At 36.9% G+C, this 14,454-nt stretch overlaps 3 protein-coding genes across 3 annotated transcripts; 2 read left to right on the top strand and 1 right to left on the bottom strand.

Annotated features, from left to right (window-relative positions):
• Window positions 1-17: 17 nt before the first annotated feature.
• LOC114745481 (pre-rRNA-processing protein esf1) lies at window positions 18-4,368 on the bottom strand. The gene is made up of 7 exons (XM_028933638.1): window positions 3,698-4,368; window positions 3,242-3,313; window positions 2,722-2,945; window positions 1,891-2,053; window positions 1,633-1,761; window positions 817-1,523; window positions 18-521 (listed from the first exon to the last, which is right to left on the bottom strand). The coding sequence occupies exons 1-7, from the start codon at window positions 4,280-4,282 to the stop codon at window positions 221-223; spliced, it is 2,181 nt and encodes a 726-aa protein (XP_028789471.1). The 5' UTR covers window positions 4,283-4,368; the 3' UTR covers window positions 18-220.
• Window positions 4,369-7,625: 3,257 nt separating this feature from the next.
• On the top strand, window positions 7,626-9,401 carry LOC114745482 (peroxidase 64-like). The gene is made up of 4 exons (XM_028933639.1): window positions 7,626-7,962; window positions 8,044-8,232; window positions 8,520-8,682; window positions 8,769-9,401. Exons 1-4 carry the CDS (start codon window positions 7,759-7,761, stop codon window positions 9,161-9,163), a joined length of 951 nt encoding a protein of 316 aa, XP_028789472.1. The 5' UTR covers window positions 7,626-7,758; the 3' UTR covers window positions 9,164-9,401.
• Window positions 9,402-11,887: 2,486 nt separating this feature from the next.
• LOC114745486 (la-related protein 1B-like) lies at window positions 11,888-13,708 on the top strand. The gene is made up of 6 exons (XM_028933642.1): window positions 11,888-12,070; window positions 12,242-12,710; window positions 12,791-12,926; window positions 13,010-13,100; window positions 13,432-13,503; window positions 13,598-13,708. The coding sequence occupies exons 1-6, from the start codon at window positions 11,888-11,890 to the stop codon at window positions 13,706-13,708; spliced, it is 1,062 nt and encodes a 353-aa protein (XP_028789475.1).
• The last annotated feature ends 746 nt before the right edge of the window (window positions 13,709-14,454 follow it).

Genomic DNA, 14,454 nt, shown 5'->3' with positions numbered 1-14,454 from the left:
CTCAATGAATCTATATGAAACAATTCAAATGGGCTGATGAAATGCCTATGTAACTGTTTGCATCATAAAAAGTGGATTCAAAATCATGTGAGAGATGCCTTACGAACCGGTGACATTTTTAAGTACACCCTCTTGACAAAAGGACACTCCATTTTCAACGCGGGTTTCCATGTTAAATATGGATCATTCGCATCAGTTGATTGAACCAGTGATAGGAATTCTAGTGCTTCCTTTTCTTCATACCTCCAGATTGTAATTTACCATCTCTCTTTGTCTTATCATATGAGGGTAACTGTACTTGCTTTGACTTCATCTTAATCGATTTGACCAATGATGATAACTCATGTTTCTCCTTCTTTGGTTCCAGAACATCCGATCCTTCTTCCTCCCCCTTCTTTACGCCAGCATCATTAGATGAGAACTCAATTCCTTTAGAAAGTTCCAACTGCTCCTCTTCCGCCAAAATGTCAATATCTCCCTTCTGAAGTTTATGAGCTCTCTGCCGCGCATAAGCTGCACTCCTGTAAAGGCCAAAATAGTTTGTTAGCATGAAAGAATTCAGTTGAACTTGGAAACAGGGAAGTCCAATTAAGAAGATCAAGATCAGCCAACCTTCTCAATTAATAAAAGAAAAAACTCATAAAAGTCGGTCATCAGTTAAATACAACCAGCTAAACAAGACCGTTCACGTGTGATCTTCCGCATAGAACATTCTATTTTTCACCCTATTAAGACCCTAGAACTTCTGCCATTCTATTTAAACCAACGGCGACAATTTGTCTATAAGAACGTAAAGAGATATTGCACAGGAGATACCTTTTAAATTGTGGGTCAGTGGGATCCAATGCATAATCCCGTGAAGTGAGAAGAGCTGCAAAACGTGGATCATCAAGGTCAGAACTCGGTATTTTTGCCTCATCCACAGTTTCCTTAGCCCTTTTGCCCTTGGCCTTCTTAAGCTTCAAATTATATCCCCTGAGACCATTATTTGCCCCTTGGTCATCAGCAAGTAATAACTCAAGCTCTTCTTTGGTTGCTTTATCTGCCCCATCTACGACCTGGTGCTTCTGTTCTTTTTTACTTTTTTCCTCCTTTCTCTTCTTGATGGGAGGCTCCGCCATGAAGAAATCATCAGGTTGCTCAGTTGCATCTTGATCAGTGTCACTAATATCATCATCAGATGATGAATGCTTTGATTTACTTTTCCTAGCCCTCTTTTTCTCACGTCTTTTCCTCAGGTATGCTTCCCAAACTGACTCTGATTTTTTATCTTTCTTTTCCAGTATATGTTTACTAAGGTCTTCCAAACCAGTATTGAAGGTTACCTCCATATCTTGACCATCTTCTTCACCATCTCCATCTGAACCATCACCAGACTCCAGTAAAGCACGATATTTTTCTAGTTTCCTTGTCTTTTTATCAGAATGATTCTCTGTCTCATTGTTATCCTCCGTCTCCTCATCATTGTCATCGCTTTCACTCACATCAGATGCCAAGAATTCTGTCAATTCCAACTCAGCTAGCTATCAAAGGGTGCAGAAAAGAAAATTGATGAGAAGAAGAAGCCAAATTCAACAGAAAGAACACCACAGAAAGACCAATACAATATCCCTACACACGAAGCACACTGACCTGGTCATCATTGAATTTACGTCTCAAGGTCTTTGCACGAAGAGGTTCATCCTCATCCCAAGAAAGATGCACTTTACTGTGCTGGAGTGCTCGTGTGTAGAAATCTTTACCCTCATAGTTTGCCGGAGCCTAAGAAAAGAAAGCGCTCAAAATCTTTAACTAAGTTTGTGCAGCAAAGAATCTGGTTTTGAATAGCCCACTTTATTCCTCAAATGCAATGGGTATCCTAAAAAGCAAAATGGAAACAAAGACAGATACCTCAGTAGCAACATCACGAGGTGGGTTTTTGATTTCCATGGAATCAGGAATAAACCTTAAATCGAGTGCATTTGAAGATTGTAAAAACTCCAGCCCATCACATTCTTTGTAAATGTGGTCCGCCGTCATACTTGAGTCACATTCCACCACAGCATAATAGTACCTAGAAAGCCAGGGAAAGAACCAAGATGCATAAACAAGAGAGGAAAGCAGAGTGATGTGGGGAGCTGCAGACATGATAAACATCCCTATTGCATAACTACAATAAGCACTAAACGGGAACTTTGAAAAGGTAAATTGATTTTCTAAGTTATAAATGAGAGATGCATCATACAAGTACCATCAATAAAATGCTTGACTCCAACCTACACTCTCCAAAGAGACAAAATATGAATAACCCTCGAGTTGGTCGTTTAGCCTTAATCACCATCAGATAATCGTGAGGTAGTTATGAAACATAATATTTGCAACACTGGACTCCATGCTACATAGTAATAAAAGAGAACTGCTACAAGGCAGCTGCGTAGCTACAAGATTATTTAAGTTATATACATCATCTCCCACCTTCCTGTAAAGGATAAAAAAATTAATGTGTAACAAATTAGAACGTACAAATATGACTAAAGACTGAATCCTTGAAGTACTCACCAACTCGGACAAAAAAAAAAAAGAAACTAAGAACCTTAAATAAAACTGGCTAAATTTTACTAGTCAGCAGGTTTACTCAATGAAAGTAAAAATAATTTTCAATTTCCATATATCCATTATGACTAACGCCAATCAAGTCAAGATTTCTAAACACAAGTAATTTTAACTTTAGACGATGGTCACCTCATCCTGCTTTTCTCGTACGCACGCAATTTCTCATTTTCAATTTCATTGTCGCTGCTATCTTGGTCACTTTGAGTGGCTTCATCTTCGAAGAGGCCAATAGGACCATGAACTTCCTCTTCTTTCATGCGTTGAAGGCCAAATTCAGATGGGTAGACAGCTACAGATTTTATTTGTCCATTTGGTGGAACAAATGAACTCAATAACACATACAAGTCGACAGCCTGAAGTATGAAACAAGTACCTCAGACCAATAATAAAGGAAAGGTAGCTAGAATAAAAATATAAACCATAAAATAATCAGTGTAAAAAGCCCATAATTCTTGTTCAATTTACAACACCCCGGGAGGTAACAGAAATTCTACCGCACTTAGGTTAGATCTTGCTTTCCCATTCCTAACACCCAAGGACTTGTGCAAGAGGAGCTCATTCCAAGAGTTAAATTTTCCGTGTGTGATATGAGATAAATGAATGGACATTCCAATAAAATTAATTACATAGATAAGTGTTAATAGCATACCTTCACATATCTCCAGTCCATATTAACAACAGCAAGCCTATGAGTTTCTTTGTCAATTTCTGGCACCTCCTCCTGTCCAAAGAATAATCCCGTAAAGAAAATGTCAAAAAATATTAAAAAACAAAAAAGAAGAAGAAGCTGAGAAACCGAAAGTTGCAGAGTTAAGCCGAGAACAACAAAGAATTCTGAGGAAACAATCTCAATTGTTTATCGTAAAGTTCCCATAAAGCAAAGAGAAAGTGGTCCCATTAAAATCTCATCCCTTTCTCCTCTTGCAAATATAGGGTAACGAAGTTTAGAGGAGCTAAGCCCGAATTCTTTGAAGAACTCACACCTACAATGCTTCTCCCTGATGATCGAGTACACACGTAACTGGCACAGCTTGCAACCTTCTTGAATTTCTTCCAATTGTTTACACAGAGTTCAGAGTTCCAAAATTAAGCACAAAAGACATACCTGCATCTCAGGCAATTCTCCATTGTAAAGTTCCTCATCAGCACTTTCATCTCCATCTGTATCCGTAGAGGATGCCAATTCATAGGCATCGTCCTCGTCTTCGGAAAGTGACTCTTCCACCGGTGTTCCCCCATCGGATTCAACCAACCGCTGTCCTCTTTCCTCCTCTTTGTCTTCTTCGTCGCTTCCCTCCTCTACATCCTCTTCATCTTCTCGTTTTCCTTCTTCATCCATTTTATAATAATGGCGAAGAGAACTCTGCCGCAAATTTGTCTGCCTGACCTTCCCTCTCTTGTCCACCGGAGCAGAAGACGGTAAAAAGCTCTTATCAGTGAAAATGCGATCAAATCGCGAGTCAATCGCCACCTTCGTTTTGCGCTTCGGAGGCTCCCGGAACCGAGGGTCAGTGTGCAGAGATGAAAACCGAGGGTCGGATAAGACCTTGCCGCCGCGGATGGTTTTGCCGCCGCCATGATTTTCTGGCACCCCAGGTGAGGGAACTGAATTCGAACTACCATCACTCTTCTTCTTACTCTTCTTCTTCTTCTTATTCAGCTTCTCCAAGAAGCGCTTTTCGGATCCCATGCTGGTTAGACACTGGTATGTGTACTCTCAAGCAGGGACAGAGGAAACGTCAGCGGCTTTCAAAATGTTATGGTTTTCACCAGCCCAGGTTGCTAGGTTTTTGGCGGGGCGGAAGCATCGTCGTTGGCAGAGATTTCCCTTCGGCCGGGGGAAAAGGGAAAATACAAAAAGAAGGATAGAATGGTCAACCGGTTCAAAAGCCCAAAACATATTGGTGGCCTGTATCGAAACATATCCCTGCATCCAGGCCGCAGCCAGGCCTCTTATTCGCGGAGGCCAATCAAAAACAGTAACCACCTTATCAAGATCAAAACCTAAATTGGCAAGCTTTGAAATGGGGTCCCAAAAAATAATTTGGATATTCCATTTACCCGTTTGCATTTTCTTTTGTTTTTCCTTTCCCAACCACTGGCGTAAAAGCTGAATAGTGGTGGATTGAGACTTAAAATTCTCACAGAAAAATGCTCATATTTAATATCATTGTAGTGTTTAAGTGGGGGAAAAAGTTGGACAGTAGTTTTATTCAAGCATATATTGATAAGCATAATTAAAGAGAGAGTTTACCTCTGGTTATTAGAATAGTTACATCAAATGAATAAGTAGTTACTCCTCCGATCCTTAATAAAAGACTTATTTAACTAATTTGATCAGATTAAAGAAGTTAGGTAAGTTAGTTAATTATAAAAAATGTGACACGTTTTTCCTAAAATACTATAATCATCTTTCTTCATCCCATTCTTCTTCTTCTACTTGATTATGGTTGAGGGAGTATCTATAAGGATAATTTAGAAAAAATTATTAGAACTAAAACCAACTCAACAACTGGGTCCTATATTAAAAACCGAAAGAGTATAATCTTAACTTAATAGCAGTTATAATTTTAATCCAAACATCCATTTAATATTTTTTATGGAGCTTATGGACTGTTACTTACGAATCATTTTTTTATATGGTAAACGTTGCGGGCGCAGTAACTTCAATTTTAAACTCGGCATTTTTTTTTCAAAAAATAAGAACTTTAAACTCAGCTTGTCGGGGATTAAAAAAAGCATGGCTTTCCGGCGGGATGGAAGACTGCAATAAAAGAAGAAAAGAAAAGCGTTGTTATTGCAGCCATGAAAACGCTCTTGATATGAATCTTTCTTTTTCTTCTTTTTTTTATGCAGTTGGAGCCTGAGGGAAGGACGGCGGAATGTTGTGGACATATGATTGAAAACTGAAATTAACAGTCGACCACAGGCCAAGATAAAATGAGAAACCACCTTCAGTTGCTCTTAATCATCGGAAGTTTCGGATCATCAGCGACCGATATTGAATTAAAATCCAGCACGATAATTTCCGATCGATGATTGCTTTAATCTTTTCATTAAGAAAACGATTATTCTTCCGTTTTTAAGTCTCTGCTGAGCTCGATTGTGTTCATGGAGATCAAGTAACGTTTAAAAAAAGGAAAAAACAATCAGATTGAGCTCAGTGATTTCCAACACCATAACAAGCTAATATCACGATTAGGGGTGTTTATGGGCTGGGCTGGGCAGGGCATGCCCCCTGCCCGATGCCTGGCCCGAAAAATGAACGAGCTGCATTTTGTGGCCCGCTGCCCTGTCCTGCCCACAGAAGCCCTAACCATTTTCGGATTTAGCAATAACGGGCTGGGCAGGGCGGGCTTCCAAGCCCAAATAATGATGTCTTGGTGAAAAAAATTTTAGTTAAAGTAAATGTATCTTATAACAACTATAAAGAAATAAATACTTGAATAAACAATAAATTCAACAAATCAATAACTTTGCTTTGTCTTAAATTGATATATCTTTTAATATAACACTAAAGTGAGCTTGCTTTTGCATATTTGCAAGACAACTAACAATAAAAACAAACTAAAAGATACTAAACCAAATTAAAAAAATTAAAAAGATACTAAGAAGGAAGAATTACGCATACCACTAAATGTATCTATGGCAAATGGAAGAGGGGAGAATAATATATATATTATATATCATTATAAGTATTTTTGGCAAAAAAAAAGAATTATAAATATATATATCATGGGCAGGGCCAAATGGGCAGGGCAGCATACCATGCCCGCAGCCCTACCCTGCCCATAATATGCCCAGCCCAAAAATGCCCATTTTTCTTTGAGCTGTTTTTTTTCCAGGCTGGACAAGGCTATTTTCTCGCGGGCTCGGGCGGGCATACCGGGCTAGCAGGCTTGATGAACACCCCTAATCACGATTGAGTGATCGTTCAACCCTTGTTTTGCCATTTTCTCGCCACATTTGGGGGGAAAACTGTAAATTCTTTACAGTTCTCCCACCGTCTGAGTGTCATTGGCATCTCCTGATTCCCGGAAGATCTTCAAATATCCATATTCACTGAACCCATTGTCTTGCAACTTGCATGTTTGTCAAGTCAGCCTTCCCAGCTAGTTCCAATGCCAAAAAAATTTTTTTTTAAAAAAAAAGAAACAAACGTGTTCCAAAGATTCCAGAGGTAATATGGTAATACACTTGGGCGAGTGTCATAATATGGTCCAAAGATAATATAGGAGAGGTTCCTGACCTTTTAATTATATTTTATCCTATATTTTATTGGGGTGAAAGCGATTACGTGCGAGTCAATGGGCAGTCCACGTCAACATGAAAGCTCCGAAATTGTTAATTTGTTATAAAAGATCACAAGCAAACAAAGCTGAGTTAAGGACATGAAATGGAAGTTTTGGATTTTCAATTATAGGCGACAAAAATACCAGCGATGAGACGGCCCAACCTCAACCACCTTCGATGCAAGACATTTGGGGTTCCTTGTCATAATTGAGGGGGAATAACTATTCAACAGCTCTTCCGTGGCTTACAGCAATAGCATCCATCGATGGTTGGCTCCATACATTAATTATTTCACATCCGACCTTGGCCTACCACACTTCCCACTCGAACTTTCTACTTCGCCTCTCCTGTCAATTACTCTGCCATCATTCATTGTTTCATAAATCACACTACAAACATCGCGATTTCTTAATTAATTCTCAAACTACCACTATCTCCTCGCTGCTATTATGTCTTATGCTTTATATACACATTTATAAACGCCACAAGTCCGACACAAATATTCTATAAATTGAAAAGTCCATTAGCACTTTACAAGACTATTAAATTATTCTCTAGATGTACTTTAACCCAAATATTCTATTGATTAACGTTGTTATTGGGAGGCGCAGGCCGCACCAACCACCCCAAACTGCTCCAGGCTTCAAATATTATCTTAATGAAAAAGTCTGCCGTCTTTTGGAATGACAAGGCTCAAATGATAGGGGTACACCTCAATTGACAATCTAGCTTAACAAATTGAACATTTGGGGCCACAAGTTACGCTGCAGTAAGTCCCAGAGCCAAGAACCAACCAATATCTCTTTTCCCCTTTAAAAGCCGGTACATGCACCTTTGATTCCCACAGCAAAATTGGTAAAATTAGTAACAAGCATGGCTGTTATGGTTCCTTTCTTGAGCTTTATTCTCATCTTCTCGCTAGTTTCAGTAGGGAATTCTCTGAGTTCAAACTACTATGAGAAAACTTGCCCTCATTTGGAGTCAATAGTTGCTCAGGCTGTGAAGAAGGCCACTGCCAGTGACAACACTGCTCCTGCGGCACTTCTGAGAATGCACTTTCACGATTGCTTCGTTAGGGTGATGATTCAAACAACCTCTCCTTCTTTCCCTTCTTGTACCTTTTATCATTTGAACTGATCTGTTGTCTCTTTTCTGAAGGGATGTGATGCCTCAGTGCTACTAAACTCAAAAGTGAAGCACAAAGCAGAAAAAGATGGACCACCAAACATGTCTTTGCATGCGTTCTATGTCATTGATAATGCAAAGAGGGAAGTAGAAGATTCATGCCCCGGCGTTGTCTCTTGTGCTGATATCCTAGCTCTAGCAGCCAGGGATGCAGTTTTTCTGGTAAGTAAAGAAAATGCAGAGCTCAGTTTTTTTCCCCCCAATAAGTTATACTAATTCCATGGGACCATTATGTCCTTAAGCACTAACATGGAGAACCACAGTTCATGTTACATGGATACTCAAGTAACTCATCTCATCATTGAGATGCTGATATCTTCATTTATGATTGGGCTCAAACTACAAATCCTTAGTAGAAAGTATAAAAACAACGTGAGACCTCAAGATTTATTTTGAGTATGCAACCTTTGACAGTATCAAAGAATATGAGAGCTATTTTTAAATTGCAGTCCGGAGGTCCATATTGGGATGTTCCCAAAGGAAGAAAGGATGGAAGAGTATCCAAGGCCAGTGAAAGCTTTCAGCTGCCAGCACCAACTTTCAACATATCACAACTGCAGAAGAACTTCGCTCAAAGAGGTCTATCTTTGGAAGACTTGGTAGCTCTCTCAGGTAAGCAAAGCAGAGAACCCAAACTGCTTTCCAATAGGTTTCTTGCAAACAGTTTAGAGTAATACTGTCTTTTGATACATGTATAGGAGGACACACTTTGGGTTTCTCCCACTGCTCATCCTTCAGGAACAGAATCCAAAATTTTGATGCCAAACATGACGTGGACCCATCGTTGAATCCGTCATTTGCAGCAAAACTAAAATCAATTTGTCCGGTCAAGAATACGCCAAAGAATGCGGGTAGCACTATGGACACTTCGGCAACTACTTTTGATAATACTTATTACAAGTTGATACTCCAAGGGAAGGTCCTCTTCTCTTCTGATCAAGCTCTGCTTACAACACCAGAGACCAAGAATCTGGTTTCTAAGTTTGCTGCCTCCGAAGGAGCATTTTACAGGGCTTTTGTGAAGTCCATGATCAAAATGAGCAGCTTAAATGGTGGGCAAGAGGTCCGGAGGGACTGCAGGGCGGTCAATTAGGAATTCCTGTTTTGTTTGATACCAAGAAAAACTACGACTTCCCGCAAAAGTAAAAGTACATGATTGAGAAATGGCTTCAAAACAACTCTCTGTTCCCTCAAAATTGTATGTTTATCTCAAAGCAATCATATTCAAGCGTGTCTTGTAAAGTGAACTTAGAAAATGATCATAAGATGTTTCCCATTCCAATTCAACTGGTACCGACCCAGCTTCGTGACATGTTCTCTATGTTCAACTATAGGCCGTCCTGTTGATACATAATTGATTATTCAACACGTGCCATTCACTATGAAAATATTGAAAACTGGTATCAGCGGCATGAAAATGTTTAAACATGAGTCACTTAAAAATGTTCACAATAAAGTGATATGTAAAACCTGATTAACTAATTTGGGTAAACTAAAAATATTAGTTAAATTAGTTAATATGATTTATTTATTTTTCTAAAACACTCTAATCATATTTAATTCTCTTCTTCTCTCACCTACTTGATTATTATTGAGAGAATATCAATAAGGTGAAATTGAGAAAAGATTGATAAATATGTGAAACATGTTTTGCACAGATGACCAATATTAATTCTCAAATTATGTCCTATATTAAGAATCCAAAAAGTAACTAATAAGTCAATTAAAATGCTAGGTTTCCATATCGCAATATGAACAGTTTGATTCGGAAAGAATTAATCAAACACTTTAGATGTGAGGGAAAAACTGAACTCGATGAGTAAGAGTTAGGAAGTCATGATCAAGATTTTGATGCCAAGTGAGAAAAACTAAAGATTCAGCGAGGAATGACATCTAGGCGTTGAAAGACTGATGTAAGCATGTAATCAAAAAAGAAGAGGACTGATTTAAGCACAATTAAGTTCCAAAATAATTATTTGTAACTAACAACCTCTTATTTGTAACTTGTATAATTTCCAACTAGTGCTCCAGTAACTTATAACGCAAGTCGATAATATTTGTCATCATATATTATCAAATAGGATTCTATTTTTACTAAACATGTCCCATTGAAAATTTGTATTCCTCATTTTTAGTGGAAATAATTTCTTGACATAAGGAGCACTGAAGAATCCTAACGGAAAAAATTTAAATTAGAAACTTTTGTGAACTCTCAAAATTAATTCTAACTGCAAACTCATGATTTTTTATCTTAATATTTTTTCCAAATTAAATATGTTCAATTTTTTTTTTTAAAAAAAAGGAATCCACTGAGACAAGCACATTCAATCAAAAAAATAAAAAATAAAAATCCAATTTGATTCTGAAATCTATCCTAAATATCGAAGGATTCGAAATATATTTTATAGTATATCTTACCTACGAGATAAAATCTACTTAGAAATCTACATCATCATTATAGTAATCATATTAAATTTCATGCATCACGTGAGCCCGACAATCTACTGTAAAAATATAACTCAACTACTATGGGGTGTGAAGACGCCATTTTACTCATGTTATTGGTTAATATTTATCTATTTATTTATTATTTTGCTTGTGGATGAAATTGCTAGTTTGCTATACATGAAATTGGAAATTAGAAATTATTTGGAAAAAATATATATATTTAAAGATATATTCTATAACATAAACAGTACATCAAATGCAATTTTTAAAAGTTAAAGTTAATTATTTTAAATTTGCAGAATTTACGATTCGCAAAAGGTAAGGATATCTTTTGACCGAAAAAAAGTAAAGATCTCTAGCATTTATTTTTAAATTCTAGATATTGTATTTTATATTAAATACCAGCCTAATTGATCTAAAAGAAATATTTGAGCACGTTTGGCAAAATAAAAATTCTAATTTGGCACTAAAAATCAAAATTATAATCACTTTACCCAAGGAATTAATAATACTTTATCAACTTCAACCTTTTTATGATATTTATTTGTAAATATTTAAATCATTTTTTGTTTCTTCTAATTTGGGAAATCTTGTTAATTATACATCTGATATAACAAAAGAAAATAAAGAGTTAATCTCGTTATATTTAAACAAAAGGCAAACAAATTATTTCTGGGCACTAAAATCAAAATTATAATCACTCAATAATATTTTATCAACTTCAAATTTTTTATGATATTTATTTGCAAATATTTGAATCATTTTCTGTTTCTTCTTATTTGAGAAACCTTGTTAGTTATACTTGGGATATAACAGAAAAAAAAAAATCAAGAGCTAGTCTCTTTATATTTAAACAAAAGGGAAACAAATTATTTTTGGATCACTTATGTGTCAAACGAAATTAAATAAGAAGCACAAAATTAAAGCCTCAAATTAATTGAATTTATAATAATATAATAATATTATAATCATATCAATTTTTTAATTTAAAATTTATAAAAAATTATAACATCTATTAGTCATACAAATGAGATCTCATTTATCTATTTATTGAGTGTCATAATTTGCTTTTTTAATATATATTAATAAGTTTATAAAATGCATGTAATTTTCTACAATTAAACAAACATGAAATCAAAATAATCTTGAAGCTATATATATATATCTTATCACTACCCGTTGATTAAAATATAACATAATCTCATCATATCTTGGTTAAAGAAAAATATACAAATAATAGTTTAAATTTAACACACACCATTGTTTTCGGCCCAAATGCAACGTATGATAGGAAGAGTGGAAGACCGAGAACTCGAGAATCTGTCTTTCTGCGTTGCTCTCTTTTAGCCGTTCTTTTCGTTAGTACATCATGGATGTTGTCGCTCTCATTCATTCTGTTCGCTCTTCGTTTCATGATCGTAGGAGCTCTCTGGATGATGCAAAATCCGAATTGGCTGAAATTTTAGCTGCAGAGTCTGATGCTTCTACTGCGAAATTGTCTTCGGATTCATCCGATGATTTGGCCGATGGATTATCTTCAATCCATATTCAGGTTTGCTTTTTCCCTTGGCATGCCTCTTAAGATTATGTTATGGAAGTATGGGGATTAATTTCAGTGATTATTCTCTCTCCCATTATCAATACTGTCAGTGAGTAAGTTCATTGCCTCCGAAACATTTTTGATACTTATTTCAAACATTTTTCATGTTATTTTTAATAATAGGGTCGTGGAAGCTCGCCTGATGATGCCAAAACAAATACTCCGATGACAAGTAGCCAAGTGAGTGATCACGCTTCACATGAGACTTTTACCGGCAGCCACCAGCAACAGTCTGAACTTGAAGGTCCGACGGATGCAACGGGGTTCCGAAAATCCTCTTCAAACCACAATACACAAAGCGGTGGATATGGATCACAGTCTCATGATGTTAACGTCCTCACACAGCATCTTCATCATCGTGGAGATGGTCCTAGTCGATACGGTTATTCGGGCAGGCGTGGACAAAACCGGCGGCATCGAGATTGGAAAGTTCATAGGACTAACAGTGGTGGGAACATGCATATGCCACCCGGAGGTTTTCTCAGGTTTACAAGGGCTCTGCACCGCCCGCCGCTGTCGCCTTATCCATTTTCTCAGTATTTTCCCCCTTTCGTGCCACCAACTTATGGCGGCACGCACAAGCCCCCTCCCGGTATGTGGTTTCCTAAATATCAAAATGTATTTTGCATGATGGCTATACATTTATGCGCTGATGATGCTACACATTTTCAGGATTTGGTCCCAATTTTCCATATTATGCTGCTCTACCTCCTAGTCTTGCTCCTTATATGCCACCTTATGGGAATGTTTCAGCTCCGGATCCTGAATTGAGCGTTAAGATTGTCAGACAAGTCGAGTACTATTTTAGGTATTACATTAGATTTAGATGCCTTCTGCTCAATTATTTGTCCTAGTCTTCCTATTTTAACCAATTGTGCCTGTCTATTGCAGCTTTGATAACCTAATTAAAGATATGTACTTGCGTAGACAAATGGATGAACAAGGTTGGGTTCCAGTGAGATTAATAGCAAATTTCCGCAAGGTAAATTTTCTGCTTACGTTTTGTTGTGTAGACTGTATTATTCTTTCAGTTTTTTTCTTCTATTCAAAAGTAAAAACCTATATATAAGGGAATATGATGGAAAGAGATTAGAAAAAGCATAGAAGAAAAAATAAAAAACAGAGAAAAGGAAACAAGCAGAGAGAAAACTGAAAATAATAATAACAACAATTAATCCTCTGATAACAAAATAATGAAATACTGAGAAATCTAAATAAATCTTCAAAATCTAAATTTCTTTTCATATCCCATCAATTGCTTTATGTCTATTCGTAAATATTTTGCATATTTTTGTGACTTTCTTTCTTTGCAGATCAAAGAACTGACCGACAATATTCAGATTATATCAGAAGTTCTTCAAACTTCAACTGTTGTCGAAATTCTGGTATTTTTTCTGTGCTTTACTTGTGTTATTTTTATGTCTTAATAATTAGCTGTCTTATTTTAATAGCAAATTATTTTTCCTCTCAAACTTGTAGGGTGACAAAGTAAGGCGACGGGATGATTGGCAAAGATGGATTATCCCTCGTTCATATCAACTTCCTGATGTTCCAAGTTCTGGAATCTTCAATGAGCCAAGTCAAAACTAGCTGCAGAACATGCCCCTCCTGTTTTTTTATCGGTGAAAATCAACAATGATGAGCTTCTTCACACATGAGTGAAGTCGGGCGAGGAAGGCTCGCGGTCACCTGAGTCATAGGCTGCTAGAAGAAATGATTGCTTACATTCTTTTGTGTGTTTGTTCATTAGTACTACGTGGGGAAATTTTTTCAAAAAAAAAAAAAAGACGAAGAACGATTAGGTTTCAGGATTAGATGCTGTGAAAAGTAGGTTGTTATTCAGATGGCAAGAGTCTTAGCTGCAAATCAATAAAGGTAAGGGCATTTAAGTCTCACAGGACATCTAAACGAACGAATCTTGTCCCATGAGACTTAAATGCCTTTGCTTTTTCTGATTGGCAGCTAAAACTCTGATTGTCTCGATGAATAATTGGAACTTATGTTCATTTGTAATGCTATGAGACAGGATTGTCATTAAATTGATCTTTTTAATGTCCAGCTGTCATGCTGGGGGGGGTAATAAAGCTCCCTAAAGTATATTTTGCTTCTTCTTTTTTTTTTCCCCCCGTAAAACATGTATTTTGCTTCATGATTGCATGCTTTCAATAGTCTTGCCGTCTCGGTCTGAATTTTTGTACGTAGGGAATTTTATTATTGTTTACCCTGTTTATCCCGTTGCCCCCATTTGGAACGAGAGTTAGCCTTCCCCCACCTGAGCAGCAGTAAAGAAAGATGGGCTGAACCTGCTGTTTATGTTCAGAGATTTTATTCTTATT

This window comes from Neltuma alba, unplaced genomic scaffold (assembly GCF_004799145.2).
Source record: "Neltuma alba isolate B1F8T4 unplaced genomic scaffold, ASM479914v2 tig00004692_pilon, whole genome shotgun sequence".
Classification (NCBI taxonomy): domain Eukaryota; kingdom Viridiplantae; phylum Streptophyta; class Magnoliopsida; order Fabales; family Fabaceae; genus Neltuma; species Neltuma alba.
This window is presented reverse-complemented; position numbering and strand designations above follow the sequence as displayed.

Bases quoted from the DNA above. Each gene is read 5' to 3' on its own strand.
- LOC114745481 (XM_028933638.1), bottom strand. From the start codon at position 4,282: ATGGGATCCGAAAAGCGCTTCTTGGAGAAGCTGAATAAGAAGAAGAAG. The intron at 3,314-3,697 runs GTATGTCTTTTG...TTCTTTGGACAG, and splicing joins GAGAATTGCCTGAGATGCAG to GAGGAGGTGCCAGAAATTGA. The intron at 2,946-3,241 runs GTATGCTATTAA...TTCATACTTCAG, and splicing joins TGGACTGGAGATATGTGAAG to GCTGTCGACTTGTATGTGTT.
- LOC114745482 (XM_028933639.1), top strand. From the start codon at position 7,759: ATGGCTGTTATGGTTCCTTTCTTGAGCTTTATTCTCATCTTCTCGCTA. The intron at 7,963-8,043 runs GTGATGATTCAA...TCTTTTCTGAAG, and splicing joins TTCACGATTGCTTCGTTAGG to GGATGTGATGCCTCAGTGCT. The intron at 8,683-8,768 runs GTAAGCAAAGCA...ATACATGTATAG, and splicing joins AGACTTGGTAGCTCTCTCAG to GAGGACACACTTTGGGTTTC.
- LOC114745486 (XM_028933642.1), top strand. From the start codon at position 11,888: ATGGATGTTGTCGCTCTCATTCATTCTGTTCGCTCTTCGTTTCATGAT. The intron at 12,071-12,241 runs GTTTGCTTTTTC...TTTTAATAATAG, and splicing joins TATCTTCAATCCATATTCAG to GGTCGTGGAAGCTCGCCTGA. The intron at 12,711-12,790 runs GTATGTGGTTTC...ACACATTTTCAG, and splicing joins CACGCACAAGCCCCCTCCCG to GATTTGGTCCCAATTTTCCA.